The sequence below is a fragment of the Thamnophis sirtalis genome, unplaced genomic scaffold, assembly GCF_051295495.1.
Source record: "Thamnophis sirtalis isolate CommonGarterSnake01/CBP01778 unplaced genomic scaffold, rThaSir2_p1.2 scaffold_4, whole genome shotgun sequence".
Taxonomy (NCBI): domain Eukaryota; kingdom Metazoa; phylum Chordata; class Lepidosauria; order Squamata; family Natricidae; genus Thamnophis; species Thamnophis sirtalis.
Window position 1 is genome coordinate 118,361,544 of NW_028261384.1, and position 21,744 is coordinate 118,383,287.

Below are 21,744 nucleotides of genomic sequence, written 5' to 3' on the forward strand. Positions count from 1 at the left end.
TTTCAAGTTTCATTGCTAGAACTATTTTATATAGCCAGTATTTGGAAAGAAAACAAAAAATTAATGTCCTTTTTTGGACTAGGTTTTGTTTTATTGTTTAAGTACCTAAAGTGGAAGAAATATTGAGAGATTTATGAGAAATGAATTTTGTTTGAGATGATTTGAAGAGAGGGAGGAGGAGGAATATAGTAAATTAATCCTTGATTTGAACTGTCCAACTGTCCATTGCCAAGTGATACCAACAATCAATCAAAAAGAATAGAGCTGGAAGGGACCTTGGAGGTCTTCTAGTCAACCCCCTGCCAAAGCAGGAGATTGGTGGCTGTCCAATCTTTTCTTAAAAGCCTTCAGTGATGAAACATTTACAACTTCTGAAGGTAACCTGTTTCACTGGTTAATTGTAATATAAGTGATTTTAAGACCTTTTTTTTACCCCCATTGACTTTGCTTGCCAGAAGCCCCTTTGGTAAGCACAAATAATAATCATGTGGCTCAGAATGCTACAACCATCATAAATACATGCCAATTGTGAAGCACCTAAATTTTGAACACATGACCATGGAGATGTGACCGCAGACATGTGATAGTTGGAAGTGCTAGGACCCATTGTAAGTCACTTTTTTCCAGTGCCATCATAATTTTGAACAGTCATTAAACAAATGGTCGAGGATTGCCTGTGGTATACCTTAATGACAAATGAGTTAAATGCTTTTTTTTTTTTCAGAAGCTAACTGTTCTTATTTCAAATTCTTCACCACTGGGGAGAATGCCAACATCTTCCTAAGGACTACAAAAAAGGGTAAGTCCATCGCAGGTGTTCAGGTTGTATGACAGGAAGAAAAAAGGAGCTACATGTGACAGTCAAGAGCCTTCTGCATCCCATACTTTTGAAACTAGAAAGCTTTTGGTTCATATGCTGATTCAAGGTTTGGAGAGGGACTACCTGAATTGATGAGAGGGCTTCACTACAGTTGTTCTCAAACCTGCCATTAAGGACAATGCATAACATTTCTGTTGTTCTAAGTGGTCTCTCTTGTTGAATTGTCTGTTTATTATTCAATAATAATGCTGAATAGAAGGAGAAAGGGGTGAGCCATTTGTCTGTCTTGAAAAGCATCCCTCTAAACCAGTGTAATCTAAGTAAATTTAAGATATATGGACTTCAATGCCCAGAATTCCCCAGCTAGCATGGACTGATTGGGGATTTCTGGGTATTGAAGTGCATACATCTTAAAGTTGCTGAGTGAGAAACCCTGCTTTAAATGATTGACACAATTCTAACCTGTTGCTCTAATGTGGGTTGAACATGTAGCATTCTCCCATTCAAACCAGATTTTGAATATGAGCTAACATTTACATTTTCTGAGCCTGCAATTGGAGACTGGATGAAAGTTGTCCTGATCAACTAGATCCAAGGAGAGTCTCTTGAAGAAGAGGCACACTCCTATCTTTTTTCAAAGCCAGTGGAACCATCTCACTTCTCAAAGACACATTTATCCCTGCACATGCTCCATCCCCAGAGGTCTCAATCAACCAGGAAGAGCATCGATTTAATACACAGTTGGCCACACCCACAACTCCAAGGATGTTGTTCATTTTCTCAGTACTAACACACTCAAACTTATCCCTGATAACATCAGAAGACTGCTTCAGCCACCTATTCAGGACTTGTCTAGCTGAAGGCCAACTCATAGTGAATCTGAGCAATGTTGTCCACCGGGTGACTTGAATAGCACTCATAGGGGTTTTGCAGATGCTCCAATATCTAGAAGGATCTAGATTGCCCTGCACAGGGATATTGGCCAATATGTAGAAGAGAAGGATGGAGAAATAAACCTTTTTTTGCCACCCTTAGCACTACATCATAGTCTCTAACAAAAGCTTTTATCTATGTCTGGCTAGATTCATTCTTAGTTTTCTCCCAGGCAAATCTCGGTGTCTCTTCTGTGCTTTATCTTCTTTATCTACAAGCCACAACAAATATCTATAGAGAATTTCAATAATCCAGGTCATCGATGTCCCAAAGGTGCTTTTTTCAAAAGGCAACTGGACTTTCTTGAAGTCCAGTTGTCTTTTAGGAAAGAGAGAAAGTACAAGAAAATCCAATTATCTTCTGGAAAAGCACCTTTGGGAAATGACACAACATGACAAAGGTTGGCATGCATACTTGCAATCCAACCTAAAATTTTGTTTGTTTGTATTTCGTATTTCTCAACTGCCCATCTCCCTCAGAGATTTTACTACTACACCTCATTCCAAATGGTAACTGAAGCATCAATGAAAATGTTAATCAAAATCTCAGGAAAAAACATAAACTTCCTCTCAAACCCTTTAAGTCCATGGGATGAGCTGATTAAAGAGTCTCGGCCTCCCTGCTGAGGAAGGATGCTATGGAAAACTCCAAAGTGATAAGGGACAGGTGGCAACATCCTGATCATGTAGTCACTGCCAAAAGAAAAGGCCAGATCCAATTTGTGTCCACCACCACCCCTTGGTCAGACCTATGATTTGCTAGGTTTGGCTCATGGTTCTGATTGTGATAAATTATGGCACTACTTTCAAGTCTTTTTCCATAAATTCCCACTATCTATTTTAGTGGACTATCTTGAGGCTAGAGGCTAAAACATTAAGAACCATTGCAGGAATTGGGTATATCTAGTCTGCGGAAAAGTAAGGACAACATGATAACAGTTTCCCAATATCTCAGGGAAATAAAGAAAAGGGGGTCAACCACTTTCCAAAGCACCAGAAGGCAAGATAAGAAGCAGTGGATGGAAACTAATCAAGGAGAGAAGCAATTTAGGACTAAGGATAAATTTCCTGACAGATAGAACAACAGTAAGGGGAAAGACTTGTCAGAAGTAGTGGGTGCTTCATCACTGGAGGCTTTTAAGAAAAGACTGGATAGCCACTTCTGTGAAATGATATAGGGTCTCCTGCTTGAGCAGTGGGTTGGATTAGAAGACCTCGAAGATGCCCTCCAACTCTGTTATTATGTTTCTGGATTAAATTCTTAAACTATGCAACAACCTCTTTGGGGAATAAATATTTTTATGCTTTTCAGGTTCTGCAGCTCCTGCTTCCAACTTGGCTTCATCTAAATTTCTTGTTGCAGTCATCCTAAATGCCCTCCAGATGTGTTGGAATAAACCCATAATTCTTGGACTGTCATCCATGTTGGCTGGGGACTATGGAAATTGAAGTCCAAATCATTTGGAAAGCATAAAAAAGCAAAGGCCCTGATAATTACAGCTAATCAGAAAATGAACTGGTGTTTAATGTTTGCAAAGATAAATTTGGTGATGCTCCTATGCACAAATGTAGTAACACCTTATAATCTTAGAGTGCAAGGAGGTTAAATTGTGAATTTTTAATTGAGGATCTTTAATATTGTCCTCTGCCCAGAGTCACTGCGTGTGAATTGATTGGCTATATGCATTTGTTTAGTAAATAAATAGCTCTCCTCCAGTGGTGGTATTCAGCTGCTTCGGACCAGTTCAGGCAAACTGGTAGTGGTGACCTGCGGTGCCGACCACCTGCCCCAGTCCTATGCCGTCCTATTTAGCCACGTTTCCTAAGCCCCGTGCATGTGTGCACATTTTCAGTGTGTGGCGAACCGGTGGTAAAATTATGTGAAACATTGAATTGATAATGGCAGAGTCACAATTCAATAAGCCTGTTACAAATTATGTTGAAATCAATTTCTGCCACCTTTCATGGTTTAAATTTAAAAACTCCACCACCCAATAAATCTGGGCATTCTTTCAGTCATTATACTTTTGAAAAATCTCAAACAGTTAATCACTGCAGCTTTCCTTTAGGGCTGCAACTGCAGCTTTCAATCAAAAAAGATCTTTAAATGATCATGAAAAATGCTCCCAGGGTACTATTCAAAAGATCTGAAATTACGCTGAAGGTTGCTGGGACTGAGAAGAAATAGCTCTTCATCTTTTGGAGAATATGATTATATCCCCAAAAGACAGATAGATAGATGGATGATAGACAGATGAGACAGATTAGATTAGAGGGAGGACAGGCAGGCAAGCAAGCCAGCAGGCAGATAGTGGGGGGACGTGATGGCTCAATGGATAAAGATGCTGGAAAGCTGGCAGTCTGGTTTGAGATCAAAGTGCTGTGCAACAGGGTGAGCGCCCGTTACTTTCACCAGCTCTTGCCAACCTAACAGTTTAAAAGCATGCAAATGCAAGTAGATAAATAAGTATCACTTCAATGAGAAGGTAACAGCATTCCATTCACCTTGGCATATAGATATGCTGGTCACATGACCATGGAAGTATGTTTGGACAATGTTGGCTCCCTCACCTAAGAAACAAAGGCGGGCACCACCCCCAAAAGTCAGACGTAACTAGACAGAGGAAACCTTTACCTAGATAGATAGATGATAGATGGAGAGGTGAGGGGGAGAGAGGGAGGGAGGGAGGGAGGATGGGTGGGTGGATGGATGGGAGGATGGATGGGTGGGTGGGCGGACGGGCAGGCAGGCAGGCAGGCAGGCAGGCAGGCAGGCAGGCAGGCAGAAAGACAAAGAGGATAGAGTGTATTTGCTGGTATGTGACCTGTGTCTCCACTGCTTTCTCTCTTCCATTATCATTGGTATTACCGTAAGTGTATGTCTTTCTTTGCTATACCCAGTGATTGCTCACATTGTAGCTCTGAGCATCATATTTATGCATGATAATCAAGCCAATGTGTATTGTTCTAAAATGGCCTTCACCAGCTTGCTATCTCCAATTATGCCTGGCTGTGGCCATGCTAACAGAAATTATGACTTGGTGGTCAACATGTAAAGAAGGAAACAGTTTCTCTAGATCAGTGTTTCTCAACCTTGGTAACTTTAAAATGTGTGAACTTCAACTCCGAGAATTCTGCTAATTGAAATCTTTAGGGCTGTGACTGCATTTTAAAAGTTCTCAAGGTTAAGAAACATTGGTCTAGATATTGATGATTTCTTGATGGCCACATGAGAGTTAGGGCACAAGTTATCCTGCCAGTATGCCCCTGTTTTCCTCTGTGAAATGTTGGGTGGAACGAAATGACTTTTTCTCCCCTGCTTGGTAACACTGCATAGAACTGAACATCACGGCAGCCGTTGTGTCCCTCCTCAGCATCACCTTGATGGCCATGGGATCCCTCTGTATCACAATGGCCCTGAGCAAAGGAGTCGATTTCCTCCTGAAGCCAGCATCATGCTTCTTTGTAATATCAGGTATGGATTCTGGAGAATCTTCTTTTTCTGTCCTGAAATATGTAGGGAGGAATGGGAGATGTTCTTTTAACCATGATATTCCTTAAAACAGTGGTATCCAATCTTGATAATTCTAAGACCTGTGGACTTCAACTCTCAAAGTTCCCCAGCAAGCATGGCTGGCTGAGGAATTCTGGGAGTTGAAATCCACATGTCTTAAAGTTACCAAGGTTGGACATTCCTGCCTTAAAACATAAGGATAAATAAAAGGAGCCGCACAATGCTCTTCTAAGTGGTCCAGCTCAATCCAGTGTCCCTCTCTATACTGCTTGTTTGTGGCCTTGGTTCACAGCTGGAAATATCTCAAGGATAACATCCCACACCAGTGATTTTTCAAACTTGTCAACTTAGGACATGTGGACTTCAATTTCCAGAATGTCTTGGGAAAATCTTGGAGACGAAGTCCACATATCTTAAAGATGCCACATTTGAAAAATATTGCCCCTTTTAGGCACAAGGAATCAGGAGCTTTCATAAAGCTGTATCATGGAAGATTTATTCAAAATATAGACAAAAATCTAGTCAACAAATGATCAACACTAAATTGGCACTACATACGGGTCAATGGAATTCAGGTGGGGGGCTGGAATTTCTTGTGACAACACAAGGACTCTAACCAGATGACACATTTAACTCTGCTCTCCTACTTTGTCTGCTCTTCTACACTTCTCTTTTGTTTCCCTTCCAGGATTGATGGTGTTGGTGACTTTGGAGATTTTCCGACAATCAGTCAGGTGGCTGATCACCTCCAATGACATCATCCCACTAGAATACGAGTATTCCTGGTCTGTGGCTTGTGCAGTGTCTGCAGGGGCAATTCTGATATTTGGGGGAGCTTGCTTCATCCTCTTGTCTATCCCAGGTTTGCCCAAAAAGCCTTGGGAATATTGCATCAGAAAGAGAAGCACCAGTGACCATACTTCCTAATGTTGGAGGAAAAGTCTCTCTAACTTTCACTCTGCAACCTTTACACACAGAGGCGGAAAGAATCAATCTTTTCCATTCTACCCCCTGCCCTATTTCTCCAGATATTGGACACACTTTCCTTTCCTATTTTGTGACTTGTAAATAGAACCAGTTGTGCTTGTCTTGTTTTAATTTGGGGTGGGGAAGCAAGGGAGGGGGACTGCAAAAAAAGGGCTCTGTTGATGAACAAGTGAAAGCTGTGTAAGTGAACTGAGACACTAACAAATCGAGGGAGGATGAAGGCCTGTATTTAAAACCCAGTTTTCATAAATAGTTATTTTTAACTCAATAAGAGGACTTGTGTCTTGAAAGTCTTTTAAATTCACAGTGAGGTCAGACAACAAAATCTCATGTCAATTTCCCACCTTAGCCGAGTTCCACCCAGAACAAAAATTACAATTCATCTGTTGGAAAATTGAAAGAGCGTGAAAATGAAAAGAACAAAAGAATCTTGCAATATGGCTTGCATGTTTTCTTTTGCATGCCCTACGGATTCACCCAAAAATATGGTCTCTAGCTAGGTCCTTTGAGAATGATAGGGAGACACTGAAGTTACCAATCTAACTTTCCAAACCACAGGTGAATTCTTAGCCTATCATTTGGGGAACCTGAAAAGGATTCACAGGACTTTTGTTCAGATGAATTTCCATCCAGCATCCTGTCAGATTAATTAGCCAAAATCTACAACAGTGAAATCAATGGACAGGCAGAATTCTCAAAGATCATTTTTTTCCTCCCCCCTCAGTTAAGTATCTTATATTAAAATATATATATATATCTTGAAACTTTTCCAGTGAATAATGCTTCTAGAAGCAGAGTCCAGCTGATAAGCTGACATGAATTGAAGCTCTCAGCTCAGAGAAGGCACATAAAGACAGTGGAGGGAAGCCACTTATAGCAGGAACTTTCTTGATTTAAGAGTAACTTCTGAAGGGAAGTGGAGAGAAAGTTGCAAACAACTACAGATTTACAACATGAATTTATATGTTGATGCCTAACCAGAATCCTTTGTCTGCTCTGGACACCCTAGCCACTCTCCAGTGACAATGTTTATCTTCTTGATACAATGGTTGTTTAAAGCACTTGGAGGCAGTTATGTGAGCTGGGGAATTCTGGAAGTTGAAATCCACACTGCTGAAAATTGCTGAACTTGAGAAAGACTGTTTTAAAACACCCATGACAACGGTGTAGAAATGAGCCACTAAGAAAATTCTATTGGACTTTGCCATTTTGTGCTGATTTTCCTCAAAATCCAAATATTGCCCTTGGATTGATAAGGATTAATGCAACAATGCATCTTGGAAAGGACAGCAAACCAAGTTGCTTTGATAAAGAAAGGCAGAGTTTTTCAGCCATACTGGCTGGGGAATTTTGGCAGTTGAAGTACAGCCATCTTAAAGTTGCCAAGGTTGAGAAACACTGAAATAGGAAATAAAGATGCATGGATGATGTTTCTCTTCACTGCCTCAATTTGTTCCGAAGATAACCTCTGTTTTTATGGAGACAGGAAGGACCATTCCCATTTCTTTTATCCTGCTTTGCTTTGCTGTATTTGGGAAATGGGGGAGGGGGGGTGACAAAATTATTGGGGGGGGGGCAGGAAATCATGCCTTTTTGTTTCCCAGAGCCTGCTCTGTTTTTTGGAAAACTAAATAAATGTTTGAAGGACACCATCATAGTGGATGGTATTTTTGGTAAATTTGTGTAAATCACGCTCTTTTATGGGTGGTGCAGAATCAATAAAATGATTCTACAGAATAATTCATGGGGATAGGCCAATGGTGGCAAACCTTTTCGGCACTGAGTGTCCAAACTAAATCATGCATGCATGCACGTGCATGTGTGCGCTGGAAACCCGAAGACCAGCTGGCCGGTGCACATGTGTGGGTGCGCCGGCCAGATGGTGTTTGCGTGCACCAGAGCACTGAAAACCCGAAGACCAGCTGGCTGGCGCACATGTGTGTGCCAGAAACCAAAAGAGCAGCTGGCAATGGCATGTGTGCCCACAAAGAGGGCTATGTGTGCCACCTCTGGCACACGTGCCATAGTTTCGCCAAAAGGGGGATAAGCCTTATTTCTTTGAAATAATTTATTTTTTCTTGAATTGCTAGACCAGATTACATCAAATTTTCCCATAATTTCTTTTACCATATATTAAACTTCTTTGATGGGACAATATTAACTGTGAATTAATTTGGAACTGTATTCTGGGCCACAACTGGAAGCCATTCAATATTCAGCTATGGTCATGTGTCTGCAAGGTACGGTCAAAGAGAAGAACAGCAATGGTGCAATTTAAGCTCTGCTTTTCTTAAAAAAGAGAGAGGAATTTCAGTCATAACATTGGAGCAACAGCTTGGCTTTGTATTTATCACCACATAATCAGCCAGATATTTAGGCTGGATTTGACATGTTTATTCACCTATCAAGTCCCTCCCAAGGGCTTGATATAGGTAGATACGAAGGTATTAAAGGTATCATCACAAAATATAAACTGTTCCATATAAAGCTGCCTTTTGCAATTGACTGACAGCAATTTTGTCAAAGACGATGGTGTTCAGATGTTATATCAGTGGTGGGTTCCTTCTGGTTCGACCGGTTCGGCTGAACCGGGAGTGGTTCAGCAGCCTGGGTTGCTGGAACCAGCAGCGACCCAGGCCTGCCACGCCCCCAACCAGTTCTGCAGGTACTGCCATAGGCACCCCGCCATCTTGTTTTTTGCTTTTGTGCATTCACAGAACTATTCGTATTGCACTGCGCAGGATCGCACAGCGCACATCAAGCAAGTGCACAGTGTGCATCAAGCGCGCACATAAGCAAACCGGCAATAGTGCCCGCAGGAACCCACCCCTGTGGTATATTATTATTATAGTATACCTAATATAATATGCTAGCTAGCATTCCTGCATACTTTCCATCGCATATTAATTTAGATGATGCAGACTTTTAAAAGTCAGTTTTGAATCTATTTGTTGTATCTCCAAGTCATTATAAGACAATTTAAATCAATAGACGTGAAATATAATGCAAACAAACCCTTTTAAGAGATTTTTCTTCATTATTTAAGGCTGAGGCCTAGCAAGGGCCCAGAGATTGGGGCGTGAAAAGCAGAGGTCTGTAGTCTTGTGAGATTACAGAAGAAAGGGAAGATGACAAGGGACAAAATTACATGTGGGTTTTCTCCATCGGGCCTTACGGAAGATGCAAGGAGCTCAGCTTCTATTCCTCCTTGTCAGCATCTCAGCCCTAGGACAGGGCGTCCCACGGCTAGGTCCTCCAGCAACGCGTACCACTCTCTCAGTTATTCTCGTTCTGTTCTGGGCCTCTCCAGTTACATGCTGGGATGTAAACAGTGCCCTGGTCTCTCTTTCTCTCTTTTTTTTGGTCTCTGCAGAGTTTTGCCAGCAAGGAAACAACTTGTCACAAAAAGACAAGCACAAAGTCCTGCTTCTAAGCAACCACCAGCTTTCCCTTTAACCTGGATTCCCCTACAACGGGGGGCTTGAGCGGGCTTTCCCCAGAGACGGTTTCCCCTTGCTTTTTAAGGATGTAGCGATGTGAAATCATCCACCTTCTTATTCAGGTTTAAAGATACAGTAAACTGGTCTGTGTACATCAGATTTTTTAAAATTGCAGCTGTAAGGCTACTGCCTTGAAGCTACAATAAGCCAGTGGCTAAACAACATTTCTTCCAGCTGGCTAAACAGAGCAATGCCAAAATGGGTGTCCCTTTCCCCAGCCTGGCTTCACACCCAGTTATTTTGCAGCAGAAAAGCAACAACAAGTTTTTTTTTTTTTTAAGCAGGTCGCTATTTGTAAAGCTGCTCGAAAACCCAATGCTGGAGGACAATGGCAGCTTAGCAGCCTTGGGGATGGAGGGAGGGAGGGAGGGAGCCCAAGAGCGGGGGAGGGGGACTGGCAGGGGTCCAAAGGCGCTCCGATGGTGCAAAAATGAAATTTTGCTATTGGAGCTGCAGTGCAGCTGAGCTGAGGCAAATCAATTCAGCTGCTTCACATCCGTGACGGTATGGGGTTAAGGGGGTGTGGCGCCATGCTGGGAGCGGTGCCAGTTCTCAGTGTGAAACTAGAACAACCCATCCAAACAATTAGAAACAGGGCTACTAATTTAGTGCAAATCCTTGTGCATTTGACCACAGTTTGACATGCAAAAATCAGGAAGTGGGGGAGATTAAAGCAGGGAGAAATGTATTGGTAGATTGATCAGTGGCTAAACAGCCTAACAGCTTTCAAAGAGGCTGCTTTGTAGCTGATAAGTTTAATTTTGGATCACTATCTGTTTCTTTCTACCAGTTTATCAAAGGCCGCACGTAGATATAATCTGGGTGGGATCAAGTTCTTTCTGCCAGATGACATTTCTTTCATCTCATCTCTAACCCATGCCTGAAACAGGTATCCTTCAGCCATCCTTAGCAGATTGGGTGTTAAAATAGCCTTTCCCACAATCAAACAAGCCATAAGCTATAACTGTTTTGCTTTGGATGAAATTTAATGCACTTCGCTAAACATCTCATCACTTTCAGTCAGGTGACGTCTGTGGCCATGGGATCAGCCCACTTACACAGTAATCTTATGACTTATTACCGCAATTGGGACCATCATTTCTGCAGCTAAGTGTGGCAGTTGTTAAGTGAGTCACACCGAAGGGGTTTTTTTTTTTGCCACAGTTCTTATAAATCTCTGCAATTGTTAAATGAATCATGCAGTTAAAATGAATCCAGCTTCTTCCTTTGACTTTGTTTGTTAGAAGCCACCTGGGAAAATTGCAAATGGTGATCACATGACCTCTGGAAGATGCTACAACTATCATAAATACATGCTGGTTAATACCTAAATTTTGTTCACTTTTATTAGTGCTGTGGTATTTATGAACAATCACTAAAAAAGTTGTTGTAAGTCGAGGACTACCTGTATTAGCCATCAGGCTGGTGACAGCCTATTCTCATCACTTCCTGCACCATTTTTCTTTGCACATGGGGAGAATCCATTATTTCAATCCAAAACTGTGGGGAGTGGGGTGGAGTAGGAGTGTGAGGGAGAGGTTTCTTTATCCCAGGCTCATAAGGTTGTTAAATTGCCCCATATATTATAGTTAACATGTCACATTTTTCCTGCACTGCCTGGAAAATCTGGGTTATTCAGGTGGAGTAAGAAGGAAAATGTGAAGAGCGGAGAGACTTTCATTCACATCTTCAAACCAAATGTCGAAACTTGAAAACTCCGACTTAAGCACCCAGTGAGCATCTTCATTTCTATTTATTTCTTGTGGTTTATGGATTGCAACTTGGGGAAATTTGTCCCATGCTATTGCATGTATTTATGACTCTGGACAGAAAATTGTGTAGCATCTAGCCAGTTTTTATCAGAAATGTGTCCAGAGAATTTAGGATTGCAATTGACGTCTATTAATTAATAAACTCTTTGTTTGAATTAGATGTGTATCCTATCAACAATATTAAAAAGAGTGGGGGTAGAATTTAAATAAAGAAAATGATTCTTTCCAAGCATTCATACCTGGAGTTTTTTCTCTTTCTCTCTTCAATTCTTTGAGTTAAACAAGGACCAAATTTTCAGGCCTCTTTTTACTGAACAAATCTTTGTAATTGTTTAAATCAGATATGTATCCCACCAACAGTATTAAAAAGAGTGGGGATGGGAGTTAAATAAAGGAAATGGTTCCTTTCAAGCGCTCAGAGCTTTTTCTCTCTTCAAATCTTTGAGTTAAGTAACAAGGACCAAATTTCCAGACCTTTTATTATTAAGCAACATTACCCAGCTTAATATGGAAGGTGTCAACTTCGAACAGAACCTGGCTACAGCCACACAAAGGGGGAAGTGGGGGAAGGAGGTTGGAATGCATTGCTAGACGTAACAAAGAGCTTTCTCATGAGAACCAAGGTCATCTCTACTGGCAATCAATAAGGTTGGGGAAGAAGTGCCTGCAGAACCCACCAATTAACCCAATTGGCAAACGTGACCTGTGACACTTGAGGATGGGGTTATTTCCTAGTTTAATTATACTGAAACTGCGGGAAAGATTTAGATTTGGTTTTCCATTGAAGCTGTGCTGATATGATGTACTCATTAAAGAAGAGCATTGAGAAGAAGCCAAGTCTCAAGGTCCTCATTAGCCAGAGCTAATGACAGAAAGCAGAATCCCGAAGTCCATTTTTGGCTGGGACGGTCTCCTGAAACCCTCTGCCAGCAAAAATGGAGCCCGGGATCAGTGGTGGGTTCCGATCGGTTTGGACCCATTTGTCCGAACCAGTAGTGGTTTGGTGGCCTGGGCTGCTGGAACCAATCCAGGCCTGCCCTGCCCCTGAACTGGTTCTCCTGGCGGCACCATAGGTGCCATCATAGGCACCGCCATCTTGTTTTTCATTTCTGCACATGTGCAGAACAATTTTATTGTACTGTACATGCACGTGCAGTGCTCATCAAGTGGGGAAAAACTTTGGATACTTAATCGGAAACTAAAGAAAATCTTTATAAGATGTTCTACAGATGGCATCTCCCCCCAGCACGGCTCTCCAAAATGTTTAAAAATCTGGCCCCAAATTGTTGGAAGTGTAAAAAAATACCAGGCACATTTTATCATACATGGTGGGAATGCAATGAGGCAAAAAATATTGGAAAATGATTCAATCATGGTTAGAACAAATGGTGGGAGACCAAATTTTGTTTAAACAAGAAATTTTTTCCTAGGCCTAATACCAGAGGGGTTTAAGAAAAATGTACCCTATCTAATTATACATGTACTAACTGCAGTGCGCATAACTTTTGTGCTGTATTGGAAAAAACAAAATACACCATCAGAGCTAGATATAATCAGAAAAGTGTTGGCCTGTGCGGAAGCAAATAGGCCCACTCTTGAACTTAAAAATAAAAGGGAATCAGAATATTTTGAAGTCTGGAATAGATTTTATGATTGGTATAAGACAAGGTGACAAGAGTGGAACAAACTGTATATATTGTGATTGGACAAAAGGATAGATAATGCACTAAGTAGGCTAATAGTTAATGGTTGAGACTAGCTGTATATAATGTGAATGTATGGTCACTTTAACTCTGCGGTACTGCATTGTTTTAAATGTAAAAATAATAAAAAATATATTTCAAAAACAAAAGAGCATGCGGGGCACACCCACAAATGAAACGGCAGTAGCGGCTGCCAGAACCCACCTCTGCTCACAAGGACCACATACGTCCCTCCCATTTTCACTGGCAGAGGTACTGAGGGCTGGTCTGCTGTTTCCAGGGTGGCCCCACCAGCCACATCTAAGCACCCTGCAGGCCAGACCAAACTGACTATTAAACAGTTCCATGCTGGAGAATTCTGGGAGTTGAAACCTATACATCTTATAGTAGCCAAATCTGACAAACACTGTCACAAAGCCGTTTTAATTTTCCTGTGGAGTTAATTTCTTGGTCTAGTCTACATAATAGGGCTAACAGTGTTAAAAAAAAACAAAAAAACCCCAAACCCTGTGGATTTTATTCAGTTATGTCCTTTTCTGCCTGTCATGACTTTCCTTGGAAAACAGGAAATCTCTTCTCCTGCAATTACTTACTCACTTCCATCTTTAAGGGTTTTTTCCCCCCACAGGGAAACGAAAGAAATCACAAGGATGCCCTTCCTCTCTGTAGATCTAGCAGTTGGTGACTAGAATGCCAATGCTGAACCACTGCAGATAGAGTGACGTCACAGACAGAGAAACACTCCTTCCTTTTACCCATTCAGCCTGAACATCTGGATGAAAGGAGCCATATAAACCCAGGCGATAATAGAGACATTATTGAAAGAGAGGAAGGAGGAGGATCATTAACATGTGGGACATGTCCCAGTCGGAATGCAGAACAAGATACATGCTAACATACATAAATATACTATCTGCATTTACATAACAGAAAGTCAGCCTCCTGCATTCGGGATCAGTTCTGACTAATGTTGCATCTAACTACAAGAATTGCTCTGGTGAACTGCCTTTGCTTTAACCATGACATGATGCAAATACACACAAACACACGTATGATGCAGAGTGTTTATCAGTAATAATATAGTGCACCCATATAGTATGTTCCTAACCATTCTTAACTGAATTTAAGAAATAGTTTAATGGAATTTTTTTCCCGTCAGCTCATTGATGTAAGCGGGATCAGAAAATACAGATAGTTCTCAACTTACAACTGGTTGCTTAGCAACCTCGGTGGGGAGGGGGAGAGACTTAGAGTCACGTGTCTCTGTGAACTGCTTGGCAACTGGACTGCATTTATAGCCACTTGCAGTGCTTCCCAATTTTGGGAATCCCAAGCAAACCATTGATTCAGTTTCCGACTGCCATGTTCAGTTAACAAATGCTACAAAAAAAAGGTTGTACAATTGGAGTAGGTCACCTGCTTTATGACTGTCATGACAGTGATGAGAGGGCTCCATTAAGGACCACCTGTAATGTGGGAATAGATTGGAATGTATTTTAACATATTAAGATATTGTAACCAAATCTTGAAAGTCTGTTATATCCCCACCTTTTACTTAACACAATCAAGGAGTTGTTTTGAGTTCCTTTCTGTTCCCAAGGCTCAAATAGCTTTTCTTTACCAGCTCACCATTGTCTTCCCCCTTCTCCAAGCCAAAATTCAGCAAATTCTATCACATTTTCCCTGAAACTCAGTATAAAACTACAACCACATTATATCTTTTTCCAAATATGCCAAACATTTTCCAAGTTCTTGCTTCTGGGTACAGTAGTGCAATCCCTATAGTTATATTTAGTCCATGAAATTTAAAAGCTGCTGGTAGCAAAACATACTTTTCCATGTAACAAAACACTGCGTCTAGCAGAAATAGGCAATAAATCTGTGTCTGGTACTTGCAATAAACAGTTTGAGGGAGGAGGATGGAATCCACTGTACCTGTGGTAATGATGTAGGGTGGACAGGAACATAACAGGCTTCAGGCATGGCTACAGCACGGAAACCGCTTTGGTCGCATTGACCGATGATCTCTGGAGAGCCAGGGATGGAGGCCATGCCTCCATCCTGGTACTCCTTGACCTCTCAGCAGCTTTCGATACCATCGACCATCGACCATGGTATCCTTCTGCGACGACTGCAGGAGGTGGGGGTGAGAGGCACCGTTTTACAGTGGTTCTCCTCTTACCTCTCGGACAGGTCGCAGTCGGTGTTAGTCGGAGGGCAAAGATCGACCCCTAGGCCCCTTACATATGGGGTGCCGCAGGGTTCGGTCCTGTCCCCCCTACTTTTTAATATCTACATGAAACCGCTGGGCGAGATCATTCGGCGGCACGGGATAAAATACCACCAGTATGCGGACGATACTCAGTTTTATCTGTCCGCCCTGTGCCAACTCAATGAAGCGATGGACGTGATGAGCCAGGGCCTTGAGGCTGTCAGAGACTGGATGGGGGTTAATAAGCTTGTGCTCAACCCGGATAAGACCGAGTGGCTGCTGTGCTTCCCTCCCACTAATTGGCCAAGTGTTCCATCTCTCAGGCTGGGGGGTCAAATACTACGCCCCTCAGACAGGGTCCGCAACTTGGGAGTCCTCCTGGACCCACAGCTGACTTTTGAACACCATTTGTCAGCTGTGACCAGGGGGGCATTTGCCCAGGTTCGCCTGGTGCACCAGTTGCATCCCTACCTGAACCGGGAGGCTCTCACAACAGTCACTCGTGCCCTTGTGACCTCTAGGCTGGAGTACTGCAACGTGCTCTACATGGGACTGCCCTTGAAGAGTATTCGGCGACTTCAGCTAGTCCAGAATGCGGCCGCGCGAGCGATTGTGGGTGCACCTCGTTTCACCCACGTAACACCTATCCTCCGCGAGCTGCACTGGCTGCCTGTTGATCTCCGGGTATGCTTCAAGGTGCTAGTTGTCACCTACAAAGCCCTTCATGGTATTGGATCTGGGTACTTGAGAGACCGCCTACTGCCAATTACCTCCACTCGACCAATTAGATCCCACAGATTAGGCCTCCTCCGAGTTCCATCAGCCAGTCAATGTCGACTGGCAACCACGCGGAGGAGAGCCTTCTCTGTGGCAGCTCCGACCCTATGGAACGAACTCCCCGTGGAGATTCGTACCCTCACCACCCTCCAGACCTTCCGCATAGCCCTTAAAAACCTGGCTGTCCCGACAAGCCTGGGGCTAAAGACCTCACCGTACCCGAATAGTATGAATGTTGTGTTTTTTAACCAAGTACTGTCCTATATGTAACTTGGTTTGTCCCCCCCTCCTTCTGAACTGTGAGCCGCCCTGAGTCCCCCCAGGGAAAAGGGCGGCATACAAATATTAATAAATACCAAAATAAAAATACCAAAAAGGGAAGGGCCAAACTGAGGCTATCAAGCTCATCCCTACTCAGTGCAAAAATCCTAAGTAAAGTATCCCAGAGTTTGTTATCTATTTGAACATCAAGTAAAGAGGAACCCATGCCATCTGGTTATGGGTAGTCTTTGTTTAATGACAATTTGCTTACCTTTCCCCCAATGGTGAAATTCAATATTTTTTGCTACCAGTTCTATGGGTGTTGTTTGGTGGGCGTGGCAGGGGAAGGATACTGCAAAATCTCCATTCACACCCCAATCCAGGGGAAGGATATTGCAAAATCCCCATTCCCTCCCCACTCTGGGGCCAGTCAGAGGTGGTATTTGCCAGTTCTCCAAACTACTCAAAATTTCCACTACCTGTTCTCCAGAACCTGCTGAATTTCACCCTGCTTGCCCCACTCCCAGGTACTTACAACTTGATTTCAAAGTTCTGATAGCCACATCCATTTCCATGGTCACATGATCACATTGTTGGTGCTTGGCAACCCACTAACCTTTATGGCCATTTGCAGAATCCTGCAGTCATATGACCATGATTTTTGTCATTTTTTACCTGTTTTCCAGTGTTTCCTTCCAGTTTCCAGCACAAAAAATACCCAATGATTCGCTTAGCAACCATGGTGTTCACTTAACAACTGCAGTGTTAACTTTATGACCACTAGGAAAAAAAATCATAAAATTAGAATTGGTCACATGGTTACCCACTAAATGACAGCAATCCTGACTGCAATTCCAGCTCAATTACAGTAAGTCAAGGACTAACTATAATTGATCATATTTCATAGAAGGAGGTCAATGCTTTTAAAAAAAGAGAATGGGACCTTCAGGGACCTCAGAAACTTTTTAAAACCTATTCTGGAGGTTACAATATGGTTCTCCCATACTCCCTGCCTCAAAATGGCATGACATTGGGTCAACAATTTCCAGTTATTGTGGTTACAAGGCAGAGGCTAGCTTTGGTGGCCACATATAGTTGTTCATTTTTTCACCCAGTGATGCAATATATAATTGTACTCCCAAGTACCTGTCCAAACAAAAATCTGCATACGGGTTGGAGATTTGTAACATTATATCATGAAAGGATAAGCAGCCTGGTTGGGTGAGGAGGCCCAATAACACAACTCTACAGAACTCTACAATAGAAGTGGTATTCAGCCAGTTCTGACCGGTAGCAGAAATTTTGAGTAGTTCGGAGAACCAGCAAATACATACTGACTTTACTTTATTGTCATTGTACACATATATACAGTATACACATACAACAAAATTCACATAACACCCAGAGACCAGGCCCAACACACATAACAATCTTCAAACACACCCACCCACCCACCAAAAAAAATCCCTGCCCCTAACCACCCAAGCATCCACACAACACACCAAGTAGTGCTGTCCAAAGCTCACTGATGGTGGCCCTTTAGTTCATTGCTGAGTGCAATTATAGCTCTGGGATAAAAGCCATTCGGAAGATGTGTGGTTCTAGTTTTAATTGTTCTGTATCTTCTGCCAGAAGGCAACAGTCTAAAAAGATTGTAAGCAGGATGGGAAGAGTCTCTGAGAATATTATGCAACTTCGTCAAACAGCGAGATGCGAAGTTGTCATCCAGGGCTGGTAGCTGGAGCCAGGTGATATTCTGAGCAGTTTTAATGATTCTCTGTAGAGCTTTTTTGTCTGCTGCAGAGCTGCTCCCATACCACGCAAGAATGCCGTTATGTCAGGACACTGTCAGTAGTGCTGCGATAGTAGGACAGAAGTAGATGCTGAGATAGATTTATCTTCCTTAGCATTCTCAGGAAGTTCCTCTTCCTGAGAAATGCACAGAAGGACAGAAGTGCCTTCTTCACGAGCATGTTAGCATTCATGGTCCATGAGAGGTCCTGCGAGATATAAATGCCCAGAAATTTAAAACTACCACCTCTGACTGACTCCGCCCCCATCTGTTTGCTGCCTCCCGAGTCCCAGCTAATTGGCTGGGTCTTCTTCTGTTGCCCTGCACAGGAGAATGGAGCTGGAAAGCAGGTTAGTGGGGTAGGGAGGGAATGGGGATTTTACAGTATCCTTCTCCAAGGATTGGGGAGGGAATAGGGATTTTGCAATATCCTTCTCCCAGGACTGGGGAGGGAATGGGGATTTTGCAGTATCCTTCTGCTGCCATGCCAAGCCATACCCACCAAGCTACACAATGCCCACCAAGCCATGCCCACCAAACTGGTAGTAAAAAAAAATTGAATCCCACAACTCTCATTTCTCTTCTCAACTTTACTCTTATAGTTATGGCTATAAGTGGAATGATTCAGAGGATGTTCAGCATCAAATGCTGAAAATGCTGTAAAGAAATGGCAGTTATGGGCATATGGTAGTGAATCTCAGCTCTTCACATGCTGGCTCAACATCTCTCAGCACTACATGGGGGCCAACTTAACCTAGGATCAAGAGTCCTTCTGAGCTCTTTTTGTCTGTTGTGTTTGTTGTTGTTTTGTCTTCTTCAATGTCCTGACCCTTCCAAGCTAAGATAAAAACCCACAATACATAAATATATGTTTGAGGGGAACGATTCTTGAAAAGAGCTGTTCTCTTCCCCTGGCTATTCTTGTATGGTTACATATCTTGTACAAATGCCAGAAATTCAGTCTTTCCAGAGTGCAGGAAAATCCTCACCTGTTTGTTCTCTGTTATACAGATGTTCTGAAAGCTGGTCTTTCCAGAGTTGGAAAAACCCCAAAGGAATTAATTCTTCCCAAATAAGGGGGGGGAGGGGATGGAATACTGCTTTTTATCCTGCAGTGCTCTCTAGTGTTCATAAGCCCTAATTACATCTGTTCCAGGTAAGAAAGAATTCCATTTCTGACTAATGTGAACTATATATATTTTGTTCAAGAGTTTAAGAAAAAAATAAAAGGTCCTGGATTTCAACCTCCAAAATCACTAGAAACTATAAAATCAAACAGTTTTTTCTGCTTTGGATTTCCTTTTTTCAATTGTTTTCCAGAGGCATACCAAGCATTTATTATGCCATACGGCAGTCTTATTCACAGAATAAAGATGGCAATCTAGCATTCCACCAGTAAGAATATCCTGTAGTGTCCTTGGCATAACTAACTAGACATGATGCCCACCCAAATTGTAATCTGTGTGTGTGTGTGTGTGTGTGTGTTCGTTCCAGCATAATTCTGGAACGCCTTGAGCAATTTCAACCAAACTTGGTACACAGATGACTTACTCTCTGGAATAATGTGGTGGTATGATACCCTAAAACCCCTCAGAGTGCGGGTTTTGTTAAGATACAGCCTATTGTGCCTTAAAATGGATTCTACTATACAGCGCAGTGGAGCTGCCATGATAATGGCTTCACAGTACTCCACCAGGGGGCTCCCTCTGGTAAGGGGTAAAATTCAGCATTAGAAATTACGTTTGGTCCGGACATTTCTCCCCTTTAAATAAATGACGGGTTATCGGCTAGTTTCTATTATTAGGTAAAGGTGTTGTTCAGTGAGCCATGCCCAATTTTATGACCCTTGGGCCACAGTTGTTAAGTGACTCATGTGGTCATTAAGCAAATATGACTTTCTTCATTGACTTTGCTTTTAACAATGCTGCAATCATTGTGAATACATGCCAGTTGCCCAGAGCCAAACACCCAAACTTTGACCATGTGATCTAAGGGGAGCTGCAACACTCATAAGTGTGAGGATCAGTTGTCATTTTTTTCCAATCCCCTTGTAACTATGAATCATTGTTAAATGTGATAGAAGAGAATATGTATCTCAGGGTTGAACTGTGGGGTCCTAGGAGCTCTTTGAGCTTGATGGGCTCAGAGAACCGATGGCAAACAAGGATCCCACAGTTGATAAATGAATGATTATTAAATCTAGGACAGTGATGGCGAACCTTTTTGCCATCACGTGCCAAAAGCGTGGGGAGCGTGGGGGGAGGGGTTATGTGCATGCCCACACCCATAATTCTATGCGCTCATCCCCCGCACATGGGCATGCGATTCCCCCCCATGCTCCCCCGCTTTTGGCACATGATGGCATGGTGGACCCATTTTTTGCTCTCCCCAGAAAACTCTCTACAGCAAAAACAGCCTTCCCCACCCCTCTGGAGGCCAGAAATGGCCCATTTGCTGACTTCCGGTCACACCAGAAGGCCCGTTATTCACTCTCCCCAGGGTCCAGAGCCTTTCTAGGAGCCTGGGGAGGGTGAAAATGGCCTTCCCCATCCCCCAGAGGCTCTCCTTGGCCAGAAACGGCCCATTTCTCGACTTACGATCAGACCTGAAGGCTCGTTTTTCACTCTCCCCAGGCTCCAGAGCCTTTCTAGGAGCCCGGGGAGGGCGAAAACAGCGCTCCCCACACCCTGGAGGCCCTCTGGAAGCCAGAAATGGCCTGTTTCTGGTCAGACAGGGAAGACCAGTTTTTTGCTCTCCCCAGGCTCCAAAGCCATTCTAGGAGCCCAGGGAGGCCAAAACGGCCTCCCACACTCTCCGGAGGCCTGTTTCCTGACTTCTGTTGGTCCCAGAAGGCCCAAAATCAGCTGCCTGGCACGCATATGTGCACCGAAGCTGAGCTCATATGTCCACAGTTATGGCTCCACATGCCAACTGTGGCACATGTGCCAAAGGTCCGCCATCACAGGTCTAGGACTATCCGTAAATATTACTAGTAGCTGGATACCCCTGCTTCACAATTAAACTATGTGATCGGGCAATGCAGGAGAAATTTGGTTCATAATCCACTGACCATCAGTAGTGGTCAGTGATTGAAACATATAAGGCAATATCGCTTCCGTCGCCTTGAGTCCGGAAGCAGTTCCATAGGTGGAAGCAGTGGAGAAATTCAATTTTTTTTACTCCCAGTTCTGATTGGCGTGGGTTGGTGAGCATAGCAGGAGAAGGATATTGCAAAATCTCCATTCCCACCCCACTCTGGGGCCAGCCAGAGGTAGTATTTGCTGGTTTTCCAAACTATTCAAAATTTTCGCTACCGGTTCTCCAGAACCTGTCAAAACCTGCTGAATTTCCCCGTGTGGAAGGCGTAGACTCAGACTGATCCTGAGTGAAGGAATGGAACGTCTGCCAGTTTGAACTGAGGTAACGGAATGTGAGGCAACTGGCAGTTGGAACAGAGTTCTTTTCAGATGGGGA

General features: G+C 43.0%; 1 protein-coding gene across 1 annotated transcript in view; it reads left to right on the plus strand.

Annotated features, from left to right (window-relative positions):
• Nucleotides 1-6,524, plus strand: part of CACNG6 (calcium voltage-gated channel auxiliary subunit gamma 6) — a 62,277-nt gene extending 55,753 nt beyond the window's left edge. The window contains exons 2-4 of the mRNA XM_014052460.2: nt 725-799; nt 5,090-5,227; nt 5,955-6,524. Coding sequence (XP_013907935.1) covers nt 725-799; nt 5,090-5,227; nt 5,955-6,193 — 452 coding nt within the window. The 3' untranslated portion in view covers nt 6,194-6,524. The remainder of the gene's footprint in view (nt 1-724; nt 800-5,089; nt 5,228-5,954) is intronic.
• The last annotated feature ends 15,220 nt before the right edge of the window (nt 6,525-21,744 follow it).